Source organism: Crotalus tigris, unplaced genomic scaffold, assembly GCF_016545835.1.
Source record: "Crotalus tigris isolate CLP2741 ecotype Arizona unplaced genomic scaffold, ASM1654583v1 scf7180000017576.4783729, whole genome shotgun sequence".
NCBI lineage: Eukaryota > Metazoa > Chordata > Lepidosauria > Squamata > Viperidae > Crotalus > Crotalus tigris.
In genome coordinates this window covers 3,237,297-3,255,979 of record NW_024096487.1, presented here as the reverse complement: position 1 = coordinate 3,255,979, position 18,683 = coordinate 3,237,297, and the positions used below count along the sequence as shown (strand labels likewise).

Genomic DNA, 18,683 nt, shown 5'->3' with positions numbered 1-18,683 from the left:
TCATGTCATGCTATGATCATGATGTTGTCAATGATGGGACCTTGATAGAATAACTAAGTAAGTCATATGACCTAATTAGGCTTCAGGGCTGTACTCAGTTTAATGCTCTCAAACACAAGATGCATCACGATAACATAAAATTGTTATTACATACTAGGAAAAAGCCATAAAACAGTTGGTTGACCTCTGTCTACATGAAATTTCAATACTAACTGAAGTGGTTCTAAATTTTTAAATGATTGTTTAATTGGCTTTTTGCTCTGTTGTTCTTGACCTTGGGATTGGGCAATGGTTGATTTTGACAGAACTGATACTTTAGCCTTGAGAAACTTTGGTTCTTGAGTTAAATCCCACAGTTTCATTGATATTCAATTGATTTGTCCAATGGTCATATAGTCTGTGACTAGGGGAGGGAAAAATACTTTCCACTCTAATATAGACTTCAGCTTCAACTAATCAACCCTAACCCTAACCTAAGGAATGCACTGAATGTTTGCAAAGCTGAGCTAAGACATTTCACTGGCAGTGAAATATCTAAATATTCTTTACTTTTCATTCATTCTAATAGTGCTTCATCAGAAAAAAAATGTTTTGGACAATTTTATTACATGGGTTAAACCAGTGGTGGTGAACCTATGGCACGGGTGCCAGAGGTGGCCCTAGGAGCCCTCTCTGTGGGCACACGTACCATTGCCCCAGCCTCGCCCCCCTCATGACCCCCTCCTCTCTAACAGCCCCCCTGAAGGAGAGTCACCCCTGAGGGTGGCCCACACGGAGCATGGCAGCCAGGCAGCATAGACAGGACTCACCCCAATGTGCACAGTTGATGGTGCAGGGCACGGGCAGAGGGTGTGAGCATAGAGCTGCTGAGCTGCCTGGGCGATCTGCAGTGGGCCCTGGAGGTGGTGAGTGGCCCTGAGGGCAGGCGGCACGGGGAGTGGGGGGCGGAGCAGGGGCGGGGCCAGTTTTTGGGCACTCAGTCTCTAAAAGGTTCGCCATCACTGGGTTAAACTATTTCTTATTATCCATTTCTAAAAGCCCTAAAATATTCTTACAGTATGGAAGCAAATGCTTTCATGATATATCCATTTCTAAACCATTTCCTCTAATTGGGGTCTGTCCTTAAAATGAATGATAAATCCAAGATGAAATCATACCACAAGGTTTTGATTGTAAGCTAGTTGGTAGAATGCAGGAGATACAGTTTTATATTTTTGTGATACCAGCAGGTACTGTGATGTGATAAATCTTTTTGGAAATCAATGAATTTCCTGAGCCCATTTTAAAATCTACAGGACAGAATTACAATGAAGAAGTATCTGGTGTTTTCAGTGAAACTATTGAAATGACACAGAAAACTTTCAGCAGGCTATTCAATTCATCCAAAATCCATTCTGAATTATCAGTTTGAATCAACTTGACTAGTCTAATTGATTGAATATTAATCATATATTTGATTGGATGAAAAGTATGTTTCTGTATATAGAAAGGTCAAATCAGTTCAAAGGCACCCAATTTGATTGGATGCATCAATTTGATTCAGCAATTAGAAGGGGATTCAGCTGAATCATTTTCCAATCAAAGCTTGAAACTGGCATTATCATACAACCCTAGCTTTCAATAAACCTAATAAGCTCATCTTGGAAATACAGTACCAAAAATATTGCTTTTTTTTCCTCCTCTTTTTTAAAAATTTCTTTTCTGCCTAGCATCTAATTAATGATTCAGGACTTCTGTCTCGGTTCACAATGTAATAGCTGCCATTCTGAGGTCCCCTGTGAAGTACTCTTTCTTTCCATATGGTTAAACTGCAAAATGAGGACAGGATTCCAAGCCTGATAATCTGCTCTTGTCAGATTTGGGACAGCATTTCTACTTTGTTACAACCTCAGAGGCTGTCTGAAAAAGGCCAATTAATGAGAAATATGACTGTCAGTTGCTAAATATAACTGGATAGTATATCTTGCACTTATTATGTACAAACAGTTTCTTGGCATTCTTGGTATTGTATGTTCCTGGAGACCATCTGTAAGTTGACTGACTGAGGCCATCTGTTTGAGAGGTGTTATTATCCACCTGCTAGGGTTCTCCTGGGTTCAGATTTTTTTTTTTTTTTTTGGTAGAATAATGAGACTAATAGCAACATCTCAACTTTAGCACCTCTAACCATCTTCTGAAAAGTTGTAGTGCTTGCCCTCTGGAATAAAACCCAGAATAAAACATCACCTTGTTGGTGTTCTGAACAGCTGTAAAGATCTAGTTGTTCTTGTTGGGCTAAGGTGATTGATTTTCCTTTTCTTGGGTATGAGCTAGTAATTGCATGTTTTGGAATTTGGTGGGTTCATCATATTTGCGTGGAGTAACTGGTTCAGGGAACAATCCCTCTCTCTCTCTCTCTCTCTCTCTCTCTCTCTCTCTCTCACACACACACACACACACACACACACACACACACACACACACACACCTGTTAATGCATTCCAATACTGTATTACAATAACCCTAATTGTTTTTGTCCACTGATGATCCTCTAGGATTGCCAGAAACTTTTCCCACAAAACTCACACCAAGATAGATTTTCCCAGTATTTCTACAGTTGATTTTTCTTGCTTAGCTGCTGAATATTACATACCTCTTCACTGAACATTATTCTTTTGAATCTGACTTTACCCTTGCAAGGTAACTTTAAATCTTGATGCTGTTCTTTAATGAGGTGGTTCTTAACTAATGTGCCATGTGTCATAGGCTTGTTTCTAGTGTACCATGTTATTTTTTTCCCTGAGGTTATTTTTGTTGTTGTTTGTATTAGGAATATTCTATATAATATGTATATTCAATACAATACAGATATCTAAAAAATTCATAACGTCCCCTCAAACCATGAGTTATATATTTAAAAATAAGTATATAAGATTAAAAAAAATTGGTGTGCTACAGAATTGCTACTATATTCAATATTGTGCACCCGATTAAAAAAAGGTTGACAACCACTGCTTTAAATTATTAGCCAATATCATTCATTAAAATATTGACTAGCACTGGGCCAAGAATGGAACCCAAGGGGGATCATATTCAATATTTCTGTATTTGCTAATGGTGAAACATTCAAAAAAATCTAAAAACAATGTTGTTATTGGATAAAGTGAATTACGTCTCAGAAGTTTAGGAACACTGACGTGCAGCATTCTACATCCCAACAGGAGAATATAACATGCAGTAATATACTATAAGTGAACTGATAGAATACCTTGTCAAGGACTTTCACTTTCTCAGACTGTATTGGTCCATACTGCTCCCCTACAGAAGCCAGATTTGGTTTAATTTCACCAATAATGCTGTGTCTAGAGAACTTGTCACAGTTCCTCAAGGTGAGGGTCAGTGTCCCCTCTGGTAGCTCCTTCTCCTTGACCAGAAACAATAGAGCTTCTTCCCAAACGATGTGGGCTTGCTTCTTCTTCATCACAGTCTGGGCTTCTATAGTTCCAGAGTTGCTCACCAAAGTGCCTAAGATGTAGCAATCACTTCCACTGTTTTGGTCTCCTGCTGTGGTTCCATATAAAACTAGTAGAAGCAGATGAAGGGAAAAATTCAGATAACATTTAGCATTTAAATCCTGTGCTAAAATATTTTCAAGAGACTACTATTGTTTGATTTGGTTTGATTTAGAGCAAAGTTGAGGCTTTGATGTAATGCAAAAAAAAAGCAAATTTCTCTGCAAGCTTAATTGGGCATGGGTCAAACTACAGGCTTCTGTCACCTGTCATCCTGATTATATATAGATTACGGATGACAGAGTTGTATTCTGATTTAAATTAATGGCAGCAGAAAACATAGCTGTTTTCCTTTCATTGTAATTAATGCCATTCATATCTTGGTTTTATGGTGATTTAGAAATATCTAAAGAGAAAGAAAATGCGAGAGTAACAATGTAATCTGGTGAACTCTGTTATGTTTCATTTTTGAATTAATATAATAGATGATATACACCCACATACGTAGTAGTCTTGAACCTGTTAATTGTCATAGTGGGGAGGAGTGTTGGGATTGAGGGGGGCATCCAGAGATCTCTAAATGATAATTCAATAGTCCTAGCCAGCATGGCCAAGAGTGAGAGATATTTGATTGTATAATAGTTTAGCAATGCCTAAAGCAAGGGTAGGCAACCTTGGCTCTTTTATGACTTGTGGATTTCCAGAATTCCTGAGCCAGCATGCTGGCTCAGGAATTCTGGGAGTTGAAGTCCACGAGTCATAAAAGAGCCAAGGTTGCCTAGCCCTGGCCTAAAGGCCCACTGAAATACCGGTTTGGAGTTTTTTGTGTTTTTTTGTAATCAAGAGTGACCAACATTCTTCTACATTACCCTCCATTATTTCCTAATTCAGACATCATACAAAACCAGTAAAGCTTTTCAAAAGTCAGCTGTATGAGAGAAGGGCAAAGAACTAATAGATGGAGATATGGCTTATTACTAGGGTAAATTAAATTATAATTTATTGGATAAGGATAATTATGCCTTTATTTTACCTTTATGTGACCTAGTCAATTACTTACTCTCTTCTGTTATGTTTGCCATATGCAAAAATAATTTAATTTTATGTTTAGAATAAAGTAAAATGATGAGACATGTGAGACATTAAAATTATGTATTTCATTGCTACCCCTAGCTATGAGAATCCAAATCATTGCTTGGAAAGTAAATTATACGGATATTTTTATAGCCTTTAATATGTTTTTTTCTTTTCTTTCTTATCTTTACACCTTTAAATCCAGCCCTGAATCCTGGTGACTGTGTGGATAAGTCCCTGCAGTTTTCTAGGCAACATTTTTCAGAAGTGGTTTGCCTCATCCTTCTTCCTGAGGATGAGAAAGAAGACTGGCCCAAGGTCACCCAGTTGATTTTGTACTTGAGGCCAGACTTGAAATCACAATTGCCCAGTTTCTACTAACTAATGCCTTTAACCACTACACCAGATTGTCTCTCTCTATAAATGTCTTTTCTTAAAGTCTTAAAGGCAAGACACCAGAATATAAACTGACAGCAAGCAGCATTCTTTACTAGCACTGATGATGTTACCTAGTTAGGGTAATGAAACCTCTGCAAGAAAACAAGCAAGCTCAGAGAGCACCAAGGACCCTTCTTAAAGTCTTATTTGTTGGGAATAATCCTATGATTATTCTGATGTTGTTAAGAAGACCTGGCTTTTCACTCAGGATGTTGACAAGAGAGAATGATACCTCTTATTTCATCACATTAGCCATCATTTATTTTTTACATTTTATTGCATTGTAATTTCTTTGATTGTTAGCTGCCTAGGAACATTAAGAATCAGATGACATACACATTTAATAAATTATAATTATCAGATATTTTCAATCACCAACTTGCAAAACTGGAGGTCTTTACCTTCTAGGAAAGCAACGGACAGAGCCTCTTTCTGTCGGTTATAGCCCAGACAATAATGAAGTTCTGGGACTTGATTGAAGGCTGCAGCATTTTCAGGACTCAGGCGCTCAGTGACACAAACATCTTTCACCTCACCTGAAACTCAAAAGAATGTTAATTAGAAGTTGTGCCCTATTCCAGATAAGATGACTATTGGTCAGTGTTGTATTTTACCACTTGAAACCATGATATAAAATGAATGGAAACTGAACTTCACGGAAATAGAATCAAGACAAAGAATCAAGGTCAGAGTTAAATTTGATTTGATCAAAATTAAACAAATTAGAGTTAATGTGAAAAAAATGTCCCTAGGTGTAGTAATTTTCCTCTTTTATGACATCAAAATGCACTTTTGAAAATTTTTGGAGCCATATCAAAAGATTATGTTGAAGAAAACTGCAAAAGCCCTACAGTCTCACTTCTCCCTCTTCAATATAAAATTACCTAACTTATTTGTAACTCAAAGTTTTATGATACTTTGAAAATTTGGACATTTGTGGTAGCATAAATGTTGATGAATGTCTTAAAAATTGCTGTGTAAATGGCCACTTTCAAGAATGTAAATTTTTCTGTAAATAAGTGCTACAGTTGATTTTCTTCTGATTTCATTCTTTATACTCTGCAACCTCAAATTTGGATTTCTATATATACATAGTCACATACGAATCACAGGAATTTTATCATGAAATCAAAGATGATGGTATACTAGGGAGCCAAGAATATAGGTATTGGTTGAAGTAGTGCTGTGGGTTTCCTGGACATATCCTTGGCCTGCTGGCAAATAGGACAGGTGGAGAGTATGGTAGACCTTGGTCTTCCTACAAGGCCACCAGAAATTCTAGGTGACCAGCTTAAGTCCCCTACCCATGGGCATTTTGTGAGCTAGGCATAATATTTACTTTTGAAAGTCAATCATGTGCACAAAAAACTGGTTTCACTGTTATAGATGTATATTTTGGACATTAAACAGGGAGGTTATGGATTGGCTTATGCTTGCCCAGAATTTCAGGGGTTGGCCCTGCATATATTGGTCATTTCTCTATAAGTTTTGAGAGCATGCCATCAAAGAGTAGGTGGAGAGAGCCATGGAGATGAACTTGAGGAAACTAAGCAGAAGCAGTTGTTATATATAGGAAAGAAAGCATTCTTTAAAGCCAAAGAACAGCAAAAATAGGAAAAGAAATGCAGACTGACTTCTCCCTAATTCGGAATACAATAAGAGGGAGGGAAGAACTCATACAGCCTTTCACCAGCCTTTGTTACTATAATCTATAACTATAATCTGTATTAATAAAATGTAGTTCCCTAAAGAACTCCATTTCCAGCTCAGAAAGAACATACAGTTGAATCCTTGGAATTGTTATTCCCAGAATCAGGTATATAATAGTCATAAGGGCAATGTGGAAGAATGTGATCAGTTTCCTTTTCATTAAATACACCCTGGAATGGCAATTACTTAACCAGGAATTGATCCCGCTTGTCGTTGGTTAAAAACAATGCTTGGGTGACCTGCAGAGTTTCTAGATCTTCCCGACACTGATCTTAAAAAGATGAGTTTGTATTTGGATCAAATAATCAGCCTATCGTGAGCCTGGAACCATGAAAAACCCAGAACTAATTGAAACTGGATAGCCAGAGTAACCACCAGGACTTGATCTGTTCTTGATGTTGTTTATACTTGCAGGATCAAAAGCTCAGTAATTTTATTCACATATCCAATGTAGTTGATTGCTCCAAGGATGAAGAAAGATATTCTTGATGCTGTATTTGAATCACAGTAAAGAGTTGAAACAAGCCAAGGTAAAAAAAATGCAGTCGGATTCAGAATTGCAGAGAAAGGAGTTGGATGCCAACATTGCTTCCAATAGCTGTAGAACAGAAGTGCCTGAGTTTAATTACTTTTCCAGCTGGATGTGTTCATCTGCTATGCCATTTCAACAGCTAGTGCTAGTAATAAGGCTGTGAGCTATATCAGGGCATGGTGTTTTCCTTCTGGGACAGTCTGCTGGGCCATTTGACAATCTGCTGGTCCAAATATTTTAGAAACTGAGCAGGGTCCCAGCAGTCCTAGAACTCAGAAAAGAAAGTCTCTTCAGCATCCTCCATACTCTGATTAGTCAATCTCTTCCCATATGCAGAGACCAAATCTACCTCATGAGAATGACAATATCTAGAAGGCACCATTTATGTCTGTTTCTGCCCATAACTTTAGGGTAATCTTTCTGTTATTGGTACAAAGATTCATTTCTTGATTCAACCCAAGATTGTTTTACTTACATGCTTATCACAAGACAGCTTGTCATATATTCTTACAAAATAGCTACAACAAGGAGTTTGCCTGTCTGCAACATGGTTGCCATGGTAGACCTAAGCAACCACAAAACATAGAAGGAGAGTGGGTGACACTGTTCCTCATATCCTTCTTCATTTCCCAGAAGTTCTTTGTGGTTATCCTTGATATTAGAAAGGGAGACAGATAGATATTCCAAGCAAAACACTGGGCTTTTGATATTTTCCAGGAAGATGTTTTGACCATGTGTTGATTTCAGAAGTTTTCTTAAAGAACGTACAGTATAATATGTCTATCTGTCTGGCTGTCTACGAAAAGGAATAGAGCCAGGACATCTACCAAAATCACTGAACGGCTCATTGTTGGAGATACAATCTGAGAAGCCAGAGAAAATGATCCACTTGAAACTCTAACATTGAAATTGGACAAACCCTTTAAGATATCAGAATCGTCTTCCACTTCATTCCTAGGAACATTTCCAGTTTGCCATCTGACATGAATCTTTCAAGGTTTTTCATTCTTGTCTTTCATTATTCACAACCATTGTAGTGCATGCATCACTATTCTTTAAAAGGATGAATTGTAATAGCAAGTTAAATTGTTAAAGGAAATAAATGCATCAGTTTAATTTCTGTGTGAAACATTCAGAAAAACAGAACTGGGTTTTTATTTATTGTCATTAAAACCAGCTTAATAATATATATTAAGACATTCACAATGCATATTGAGCTGTCGACATCTGTTGTGCATTCAAGGGTTTTTCTACATAAGCCTTTCCCATGATGCTCTCCAATTGCATTGAATTATAAGTTAAGTGCATCTGCTCTCTGAAAAAATCTGCATCCTAATATCTGTAAGGTGTCTATACTGTTATAGTTTTCAGATGCTTGTTGAATCTCTTCACCCGAGCCTAGCTTTTGAACAAATGGTTCAGTTTTATTTTTCTTATCCTACAACATTTGGAATTATTTATTTTTAAAAATTATTATAACAATCCTTTTCATGTACGGTTGTTATACTTTAATTTAAATCACTTTGAAATGCAGTTGCGTAAGAAATCATTTTAAAATAACATAAATAAATTAAATTATCTTTAGTCACTATGGCTATGGAACACACTATCTGAGGATGATGTAGACTACAAAATGGGAAGCTGATCTATTAATATCCAAATGAAATTTCCTAGCTTGCCCGAAATAATTAATGTTTCTTTTATTCTTTCATCGGAGAGCTCTCTATCCCCAAGAAATGGAAAATAATTAAGTGCAAATGATTTTTCCATTCAAAATACATTTCTTTATATGCTTCTAGAGGTTTTATCATGCCTGCTAGCAAATCCCCTAGAAAATTGAATATCCGCTACCATCCTAAGAATAAAATGAGTTTTTAAAAATGATGCTATGAAGAGGAGAAAATCAATAAGGATGTTGAACAATAGGATGAAATTTGCCAGATGTGAACAATTACATAGATAATTTGCTCAAAGCTGAGATAATGTAGATTAAGATTGTTTAAAGCCTTGGTGCATTTCACCTTTGATATGGTATATTATTGTGCAATGTAAGCCTAACCCTTAATTGTATACTTCTGCTATGCTGGTCATGTGCTCTGAGACTCATAACTAGAAATAAAATCCATTATGGTTTCTCATTTAAAGAAGAAGCAATCATAAGCAATTTAACAAAGGCCCTACCATTTTGAGGGAGAAGAAATAGCTCTTCATTGACTTGTATGGTCATTCTTTTCTTATCCAGGGCTTCAGGTTTTCCCTTGCTTGGTTCTTCTTCTGTCTTCGAATTGTAATCTACATAGTTAACAATTTCTGAGGTGGTGACGACAGGCTTTGGGCCATAGATGTGAGGAAAGCCGAGGATTGTCCGGGGTTGTACTGGTTCTGCTGTCTTCTCAACATTAAACTGAAACAAAAAGACCTCAGATTTTTTTTTTATTGCATTCATTTAGAATTTATTGTAGCAAAATATGCTCCTTTGACTGTGAACTTACATGAGAGGAATGATACATTACTACGCATCATATTTTGGAAATCAAGGAATTTTCTTCCTAAAGAAACATGCTAAAACAGTGGTTCTCAACCTTTTTAATGCTGCGACCCCCAACCAGTTGTAAGTCGAGGACTACTCAACCGGTTGTAAGTCGAGGACTACTCAACTGGTGCAGCACCGTTTGCAGAATGGGACTTTTGGCGGGCTCAGCAGGGCAGAGACATCCTGGACAATTCCTATTGGCTTTTGAAAGCCAATAGAATTAGACTCTGAATAAAAGGGAGCAGCACAGCTAAGGAAAAGGGGGAAAAAATGGTGGACTGCGTTGTTTGGTGACCCCCATGAAATGGTCGTTCGACCCCAAATGGGGTCCTGACCCACAGGTTGAGAACCACTGTGCTAGAATCTATTTTTAATTAGTCATTCTAGTCCGTACTCCTAATTCTCTTGTAATTCTTTCCTTCTCCTTTTCTATATACCATGTGGATTAGAAATCATTTAAGCAGAAAATGCAATTGCTTCCATATTTTGTGGTACATACATGAAGGTCCCTAGAGTAAATAACAGGAAAGGGTTGCAGTAATTTCCCTCCCAGCCCCAACAATCATGCTTTATATATAAACCTTCAATTCCTAATAGATGTGTCAAGGTTTCTAGAAATAAATGCAGATTTATTCACATTGCATATATTTATGTTCTGAAAATATTTTTCCTGTGTGTGTGCACAGGAATGAATGGGAATAAGTGGGAATGAATGAAAGGGAAAAATGGGAAGTCTTGATAAATTTAAGAGGTATTTTCTTCCCTCTCAAATATTTCTAAATAAATTCCAAAATGCTGAGGATTGCTCTTTCCTTGTGAAAAAGCTGAGCCTACCGACCACACTCCAGCAGCCAAAGCAGAGAGAATGAAAGCATATGCTGAAGTGTAATTAGTGTTTTTCATTCTTTTTTTTTTAATTTTTGTCTTGTTATTAATGCATGTAGACCGCATCCCAAAGGAAAAATTCAGGGCAGCCAAGTCCTTTCCTTGCCAGTCAGCTTGTCTGTGGGGAAGCTCTCTGATTCGTAATGCACTGTATTGTAGCATCTTTTGCAGCCATGATCAGCTCCAGATCCTAAACACAGCCATGCATAGCCAAGAATAAAGATGATGGGAGATGTAGCTATGGATAGTGTTGTGTTCAAAGCAGTATTTTAGTTTATTCCTTGTATGCTATTTGCAAGAGCACAAATTAAGAACCTGCCTAAATTAAGTTAAATAATTCTTATTTAAGGAAATAATAACTGGCTATTTACTTCATTAGAAAAACCTAACTAGGAATTATATGGACATAAACCTTCAGTTCTTTTTTCTTTTGTTTTGCTTTTCATTCTATGCTTCCATCCCATAAGGAAGCATAGAATGAAAAGCACATATAATTTGCTTACACTGGCACTTTTAATTGAGCTTTATAGCATCAATTTATATATATATTGCTGAGACTCCCATTGGTAAATGGGAAGCTAGAAATAAATGGTAATAGTCCTAGTATTATTGCCCATGTTTTAAAACAGAGCATAAGATTGACAGATATTTTAAAAGTAGCATGTTCTTCAGCTCTTAGGATAAAAAAGCCAAAGGGAAGAATGCCTTATAATAAATATGAGAGGCCATAATACAATTAATTCCATGAACAAACAGACTGTCTATCTATCTATCTATCTATCTATCTATCTATCTATCTATCTATCTATCTATCTATCTATCTATCTATCATCTGTCTAAAACTGAGTTGTTAACTTTGAAGGGGTTGTTGTTAAATTATCTCTCTATATACAGTATAGGTAGCATGGATGCCTATATGAAATTATTTAATTTCTCCTTTCTTTGGAGGACATAGTTCTCCTTGGAGGGAGAAATCAGAAATTTCGTTCCTCATTCTTGTCTGTCTTCCAGCCTCTGCATGCCAGGATTTTTCCAGAAACTTCCAGAATTTCCAAAGAGGACCAGAGAGAATTTTTAGGGCAGTGGGATAGAGAAGAAGCAGTGAAGACTGCAACGATCCAAAGAACTGTACTGTAATCACAGTCACTTCTTACTCCCCATGTGGTATTAAGCAATCACACCTCCCATTATAGGTAATAAAATGGTATATCTTTAGGGGAAAAAATAGCTCATGTAAGTAGCATGTAATTGCCCAGACCAAAGCATCTTATCTCAGAGTACAGTACACTGACAGCTGCTCAGAATTGTCCTGTCCATAAAATACCATTTGAACAAGGTTTTGCATATGAACAAAACATCACTACTGATATGTGTTTCTACACTATTCTTACTAAATACCCAAATGGATATTTTAGGCCATCGCAAAGCTCATGTATATATTATGGAGTATTTTCTCTTACTTAAGTAACAGTGGATTTATAAATATGAGGCACTTTATTGAAGCCACCACGCCAAAGCCAGACACTCTAGTGGCACTCTGTCATCATGTAACAAGAGACCGTCCTTTTGGGAGCCATATAGAGCTACAGCGGGGAAAGGATCGACCACATTGCCAGCTACATCTGTTCCTCTTTATTGTGTATATGACCTATTCTGTCAGTCATGAAAAAGTGATCCCCACTCCCTTTGACAGATAGGTTTTGTGCTAAATAAAATTATATGAAATAAAAGTTTGAATGAGAACAATCTGTAAAATACTGAGGCCTTAAATAACATTTTGGATATTTTTTTCCCTTTTGGCATAAGTAAAATTGGCAATAAATCACTGCTAGGCTGAACAAACACCAGCTGCTGGCTTAGAGTAGAAGAAAGGATTCTGCTGTAAGGCAGACCATCACAAATTAAAAATATGCAAATAAAAATATACTTAGGTTTTAGATCTAGTTTGACTGCATTTATTAACTAGATGATAATTAACTGCTAGTTTATTGACTGCATCCCAAACTTGATTGCTTCCATTTGGGTTTAGGATTATACAAGTTTAAGACCAATATATTTGGAAAGCATCAGTTTGAGAAAGATTTGAGGCACTTCAAATGCAGACAGGCAGTAATAATGCATGGAAATATGTGTGGCTCATATTACCGTAAGCCATGCTTGCTGAAGATTTAGTAAACCACACTTAACTGTGGTTTACAACGTACAAAGATGGATTCACATGACAAGCCAAACCCAATTCAAGCAAACCAAATCATGGCATGTTAGTTCCTTCCAGAATGTCAGGGTTATTAATTCAAACACGAACCTATGTGCTTGACATAATGATAATTTTTAAAGGGATGAAAATCTACTGCAATTATATGTGCAAAGCAACTGTTATAAATGGATACAAGAGACATGAAAATACACCTCCCACACAAACAAACCAAATTAAGTTTCAGGATTGAAAGGAAAAGGCTTCTCTTCCAAACACACATTTGGAAAGGAATCATTTTCCTGTGATTTTTTTTTTAAAGATTGAAGCAATAATCAGGATTAGGCAGGCAGCCTACTCCTTTAATCATGTAATTGTGACAACAATTCACACTAGGTATGACAACTTGCTCATTGACTGTATTGGCGGATAGTGAATATGTCTAGACCAGTGTTTCTCAACCTTGACAATTTTAAGGCATGTGGACTTCAACTCCCAGAATTCCACAGCCAGCAGTGCTGGCTATGGAATTCTGGGAGTTGAAGTCCACATGCCTTAAAATTGTCAAGGTTGAGAAACACTGGTCTAGAGAAACAGACATTACATTAGATTAGCATCCGAGGGTTAGATTTCCTATCATTCCATTACAACAGAAACCCAATAGTAAGAAGATGGATTCTGAATTAACAGAGTAGTTGACTATAACACAAGTAACTTCTCTTGCCCCACATTTCAATGATGTGATCAAACCTTGTCTTGATTTAAGTATCTCAAAAGCTATTTTGTTTAAAGCTAAAATCACAAGGCTTTCATGGAACTTCTGTAGCACAGTAAAAACAGAAATGAAAGCCTAAAACAGCTTGCACATAACTTGTTCTCTATATTACAAGTAAAATCTGGCATCAGACTAAATTCCTGAAAGCTCATTACATGGAAGGAATAGCTTGTTCAGTGCTTCTTTTAATAGAGCTCCCCCCCCAAAAAAAAAACACAATCGAATGTGTGCTATGTACCATGTTTCATTATTGTTTTCTTGCTTGTGCTCTTGTTTTAAAATAACACATGTCCCACAGAGTCACTTTGGCAGTTGAGGTGGCTTATAAATGGAGAAACTAAGCTGTGTATAAATAAATAAACCTGCTCAACTTTTCCAAGCAGAGATCTCTCATCTTACAGCAGAGGAGATCAAGGCTGTATTATTGTACGTCTAGAATCTAATAGGTCTTTTTAAAAACATGCAAGAAGTATAGTACAAATTTATTTGGATCCCCTAGTTGCTAGGCAACATGAGTCAGATCTACTAATTAGGGCTGGCCCCAAATGATCCTCACATAGTACTTTTCATAGCATTAAACAAATTATTCTTTCATGTAAACAACCCTCATCCCCCTGCCTCACTGTCATTCCAACCTATCACTGTCAATCCAGTACTATCTATTCTGAGTGGTAGCAACTATCCAAGTATCCAGATAGTTTTGCTATTGGAGATCCCTTTTCAATTGGTGTTATTGAGACTAAACCTAAGTTTTCTCCCAGTACTTCATCATCAAACTATGCACTTTCCTTTTCAAAAGCTCTTTTCTACTTCTTTCCCCAGCTCCATCTGTTTTCACCCCACCCTTAAAGCAATTTCAGAGGCAAGAAGGGTGAACATATAGTAACAATAGACTATGGAATATAATGCAATAGCTAGACTCTTTCAATCTGTGGGGTCCTTGTTGATCTCTAAGCTTGGTGGTTTTCTTGCAGACATTTCATTAACAAACTCAGTAACTTCATCACTGCACTGATAATGTTACCTAGTTTGCTAATGAAATGTCTGCAAGAAAACCACCAAGCCCATGCAGCACAAGGACCCTATGGTTCAATCCTGAGTTACAAATATTCTGTTTTATTAGTATCTTTCAATCTAGATGTTCTATTAGTACACTATATTTCGTAGTCTATTGTTCTTATAGGCATAGATGTCCATATTCAGTCATGAAGGCCCTGGTCACATCACTCTCCTGCAGGCTAACCTAGGTTGCAGAGATGTTTAGGGCTAAAATGTTATTGCAAATGATTGCAAATCAGATTTAGTCAAGTGAGAAATCACAAGTCTCATGGGATATAATCTGTGGGCCCTTGGTATAGCTCTTTTGAAGTATGAAGGATGGGAACAAATTGCAACTGGGTTAATGTTCTACAGTTGTATAACTGAAATATTATTGGTATGTACCATAATCTTATCCTATGGCATAAAGGTATGTGATGAAAAGAGCCCTTAGATAAGGAAAAGGCATGTGAAAGGCAGTATGGTTAAGGAGGATTTATTAGCCCCTTCTGAAAAATGCAATTGATTATTTCAACTGCATGCCCCACATTCAGCATGTAGCAAAAAAGATTGTAACTAAACTACAGATGAGAGATACTACACACATACACACATACATGTAGGTTGCTTAGTGATTTGGATTCAGTTTGGAAGAAGTGTTAAGGAACAGGACTGTGAATGCAGCATCTGACTGCAACTCATTAAAGCAGCTGCATCACGCAAATCCTAACATATATGTGGGTGTGCATTGTTTTTCAAAAAAAAGGAACAAATTGTTACATTTATAAGCAATATTTTAAATTTGGGAACTTGAGTTAAATATAGTTATCGATTATCAAATTACTTTTTCTCTTTGCTGCAACTGATAATTCTATTAGTTAAAATTATTGATTCATGATAGCTAGGGTCAACATCTTCCATTGATCAAAAAAGGGGCAAAAGTGTAGCAGGAGGCCTTCCATAGTTTTATGGAACTTCGACAAGGATTAAAATGTTTTCTCAACTTCTCCACAATGTGAAAAAAAAATGGTTCAGATTCAGGAGTCCATCAGTTGAGAAGCTCTGGGACTCACAAAATAAAAGCTATTAGCATTCGCACACTTTTTGCACATGCAATAAAACATGCACACACCACACAATCCCAGAATCAGTACTATTTGTATTTATTCGTGTTTTTTAATATAATAAAGAATGGTTGAAGTTTTGAACTTCACTCCTTTTAATGTCTAATTTGAATTTTGGATGCATTCTATTTATCTCCTAAAAGAAAACCAATGAACAGAGTGATTCACCATTTTCCAAATAAATAGCTAAACTCAAGAATGAATGGATGCATTCCTACATAATTCTAACCAAGGATATTTTAACTATAGTTTATTAAACTAGCTATAATGGGCAGATTCGCACATCGTGTTAAAGCAAAAGCAAATAATACCTATTATGGTTTACCAGAATATAAGGGTCCAGAAAACTATTTGACCATATCCATGAATGGCTAGAAGGGAATTTGAACCATGATTCTATACAACTGAAATCTTTTGTCTAATTAGACTTTGTCATTCTCACCCATTATTGATATGCTAACATAGCAAGCCAGAATTATATCGAAATGATGACGCTACATGGTGATGTCACAGTGCAAACTCCACTTTTACTTACGTAAGCTGCGGGATTGTATCATGACATACATTTTGTCACTTTCCCTCTCCCCCCTCCCTTGTGCACCCTATCTACAATAATTTTTCATATGCTCTAATGTTCAAATCCTGAAATGATACAAGAAGACTGACATACTACATCTAATCTGTATTGTGGGCATTTAAATGTATATTGTGCTATAACATTAGATTCTTCTCAGGTGTCTCAATATCTTTCATCAGTAATTATCTATTGCAAGCTATATGTTATTGTCTGCCTTACATTTTCACCAGCATGTATTACTATGCCTGACACTTGCCCAGAATTTAGCATGCTAGTTACACACAAGATGCTTTCCATCTTGTGTGTAACTAGCATGCAAAAGCATATAGGCATAGGTGTTTATAGATAAATCAATGAGAATTACACCATGTTCAGATATTATTACTATCTGGCATCCAGGTTTCAGTTGCCATCAATTATATCCTGTCCAGCTATCAGACTGACTGTGAAGTCACTGTATCTTTGTTATGCCATCTTTCTCTGTCATAAAACAAAAGCTGTCTGGCTGTTGTTTTCGTAATCCCATGTGCCACCTGAGCCCCCTTCCCCCATCTTTTGTACAGAAGTCATGCTACACCCTGAAATTTTGCAAACACACACAATTGCTATAAATCATAAATTATACCATACACGAGGTGACCTTGCTCAAAACCTACACTTGTTAAACAACAACATCTCTAAAAGAAGACAAGAGAACAAAATCAATACACTGCTTTACCTGATGGAGTGCCTGAAGCACGCTGGGTCTGGCATTTTCCTTCTCCAGATCTCGTTCCTTGTCAGAGGATCCTTTCCCAGGTCGCTTATATTTGCAGAAGCAGGTAAGACCACATAAGGCAAGGAGGCTAGTAGCAGTCCCCAATGTAGCTCCCAGAGCAATCACTGGGGCAGACAAAACCATTATCTCAGACTGGGAAGCCACAACTTTTATTCAGCCAGTGTGATCCTCGCTCCTTGCCTTGCAGAACTGAGCCCGATCATAGCTTTTTACAAAGCGTGCAGTAGATCCTCGCAAGCAGTTGATAGAGAAAGTGATTCAAAAGAAACTAATGGATCACTCCTGCTCTGTGAGATGATCCCAGGCGCTCACCATCCCTCCTGACGGTGTTGCTGACTTAAAGCTCCAAGGGAGCCAAGCAGAAACAGAGGAAATAGTAATTCAAATGCCTGCAGCCCTTTTAAGACTGCAAGCAGACAGCTTTCACTGAACTCCTTCTCTAGCTCCACTGGGAAAAGTCTGATGTGCGATAGAATCAGACGTCAGTAAAAAGGGGATGGGCCATGCTGGTCAACTCACAAAAAAATATTTCCAGATCTATGAATGACCCCTTAAAGGAGCAAGCAATAAGCCAGCTTTAAAAACTGCCAAGGCTACTGTTGCTGTCTTAATGTAAAATTACATCATTATGTAAAACAAAAATAACAAAGTTGTTGGATTGACACCTGTATACAGATGGCATTTTTTTTTTTAGGCATGACTATACAAGGGAGGCCAATATGCATATAAAATTTACAACAATGGGATCTCTGCACATTAGCGACATCAAAATGACAGATGTCATTCAACATGACAAGTGTAAAAAGATGCATATTAGTGTCAAATTTTCTAACTACTCACACATCTGAATGCTGTCAGAACTTACAGTGACCAATAAGGTGTCAACGCTGCTAACATCGGGTGTTCTTGCTTTGACAATAGATGAAAATGCAGCCATTTTCTCTATGCTTTCAGAATTAGTTGGTGCTGGGAGAGAGGATTGGGATGAGAGTTCAGTTAGTCATAATAATAATAACTCTGCCCTGGGAATCCAAGGACAAACTGAGCTGATAACATTTTGGCGGGCTGGAGAGCTGGGGAGAAAGCCGATGCTTCAAGCTAATTGGGGAATGTACTTTATGACTGTTTATTGGGGGTGGGAATTGTACTTTGTTACTTTGTATCCAGGGGAATGAAATTTAGTTTTTGGGTTCAGCTATGTAGTGCTGATACTTTGTTTCCCGAATAAAAGATTCTTTAAGGTAAACAAAGCCTCGAAGTTCTTTTGAAGGATTTCATCTGTCAGAGCCATGACATAAGGAAAAACATTTTGGAATAATGATAAACAGTCAACGAAGGTGTTCCATACAGGGTGCATCCACTGTAAAAAAAAAGGGGGGGGCAGCAGCATGTTAGGGATAATAATAATAATAAAACAGTACTGGAAATAGAGATACCAACATTATAATGATTAATATAAATCAATGGTGCAACCATTTTGAATTCAATTCAATGTACTTATTTTTATCCAGCCTTTATTATTTTTATAAATAAC

At 37.0% G+C, this 18,683-nt stretch overlaps 1 protein-coding gene across 3 annotated transcripts in view; it reads right to left on the bottom strand.

The window, feature by feature from the left end:
• Window positions 1–17,582, bottom strand: part of SYT13 (synaptotagmin 13) — a 30,015-nt gene extending 12,433 nt beyond the window's left edge. For all 3 annotated transcript variants that reach the window (XR_005558604.1, XM_039358894.1, XM_039358904.1), the window contains exons 1-4: window positions 17,090–17,582; window positions 9,427–9,649; window positions 5,405–5,539; window positions 3,248–3,561 (exon numbers count right to left, since the gene is read on the bottom strand). Coding sequence is in view for 2 of the 3 variants with exons in the window: in XM_039358894.1 (XP_039214828.1) it covers window positions 3,248–3,561; window positions 5,405–5,539; window positions 9,427–9,649; window positions 17,090–17,272 (855 nt within the window). In the remaining variant the exon portion in view is untranslated. The remainder of the gene's footprint in view (window positions 1–3,247; window positions 3,562–5,404; window positions 5,540–9,426; window positions 9,650–17,089) is intronic.
• Window positions 17,583–18,683: the final 1,101 nt, after the last annotated feature.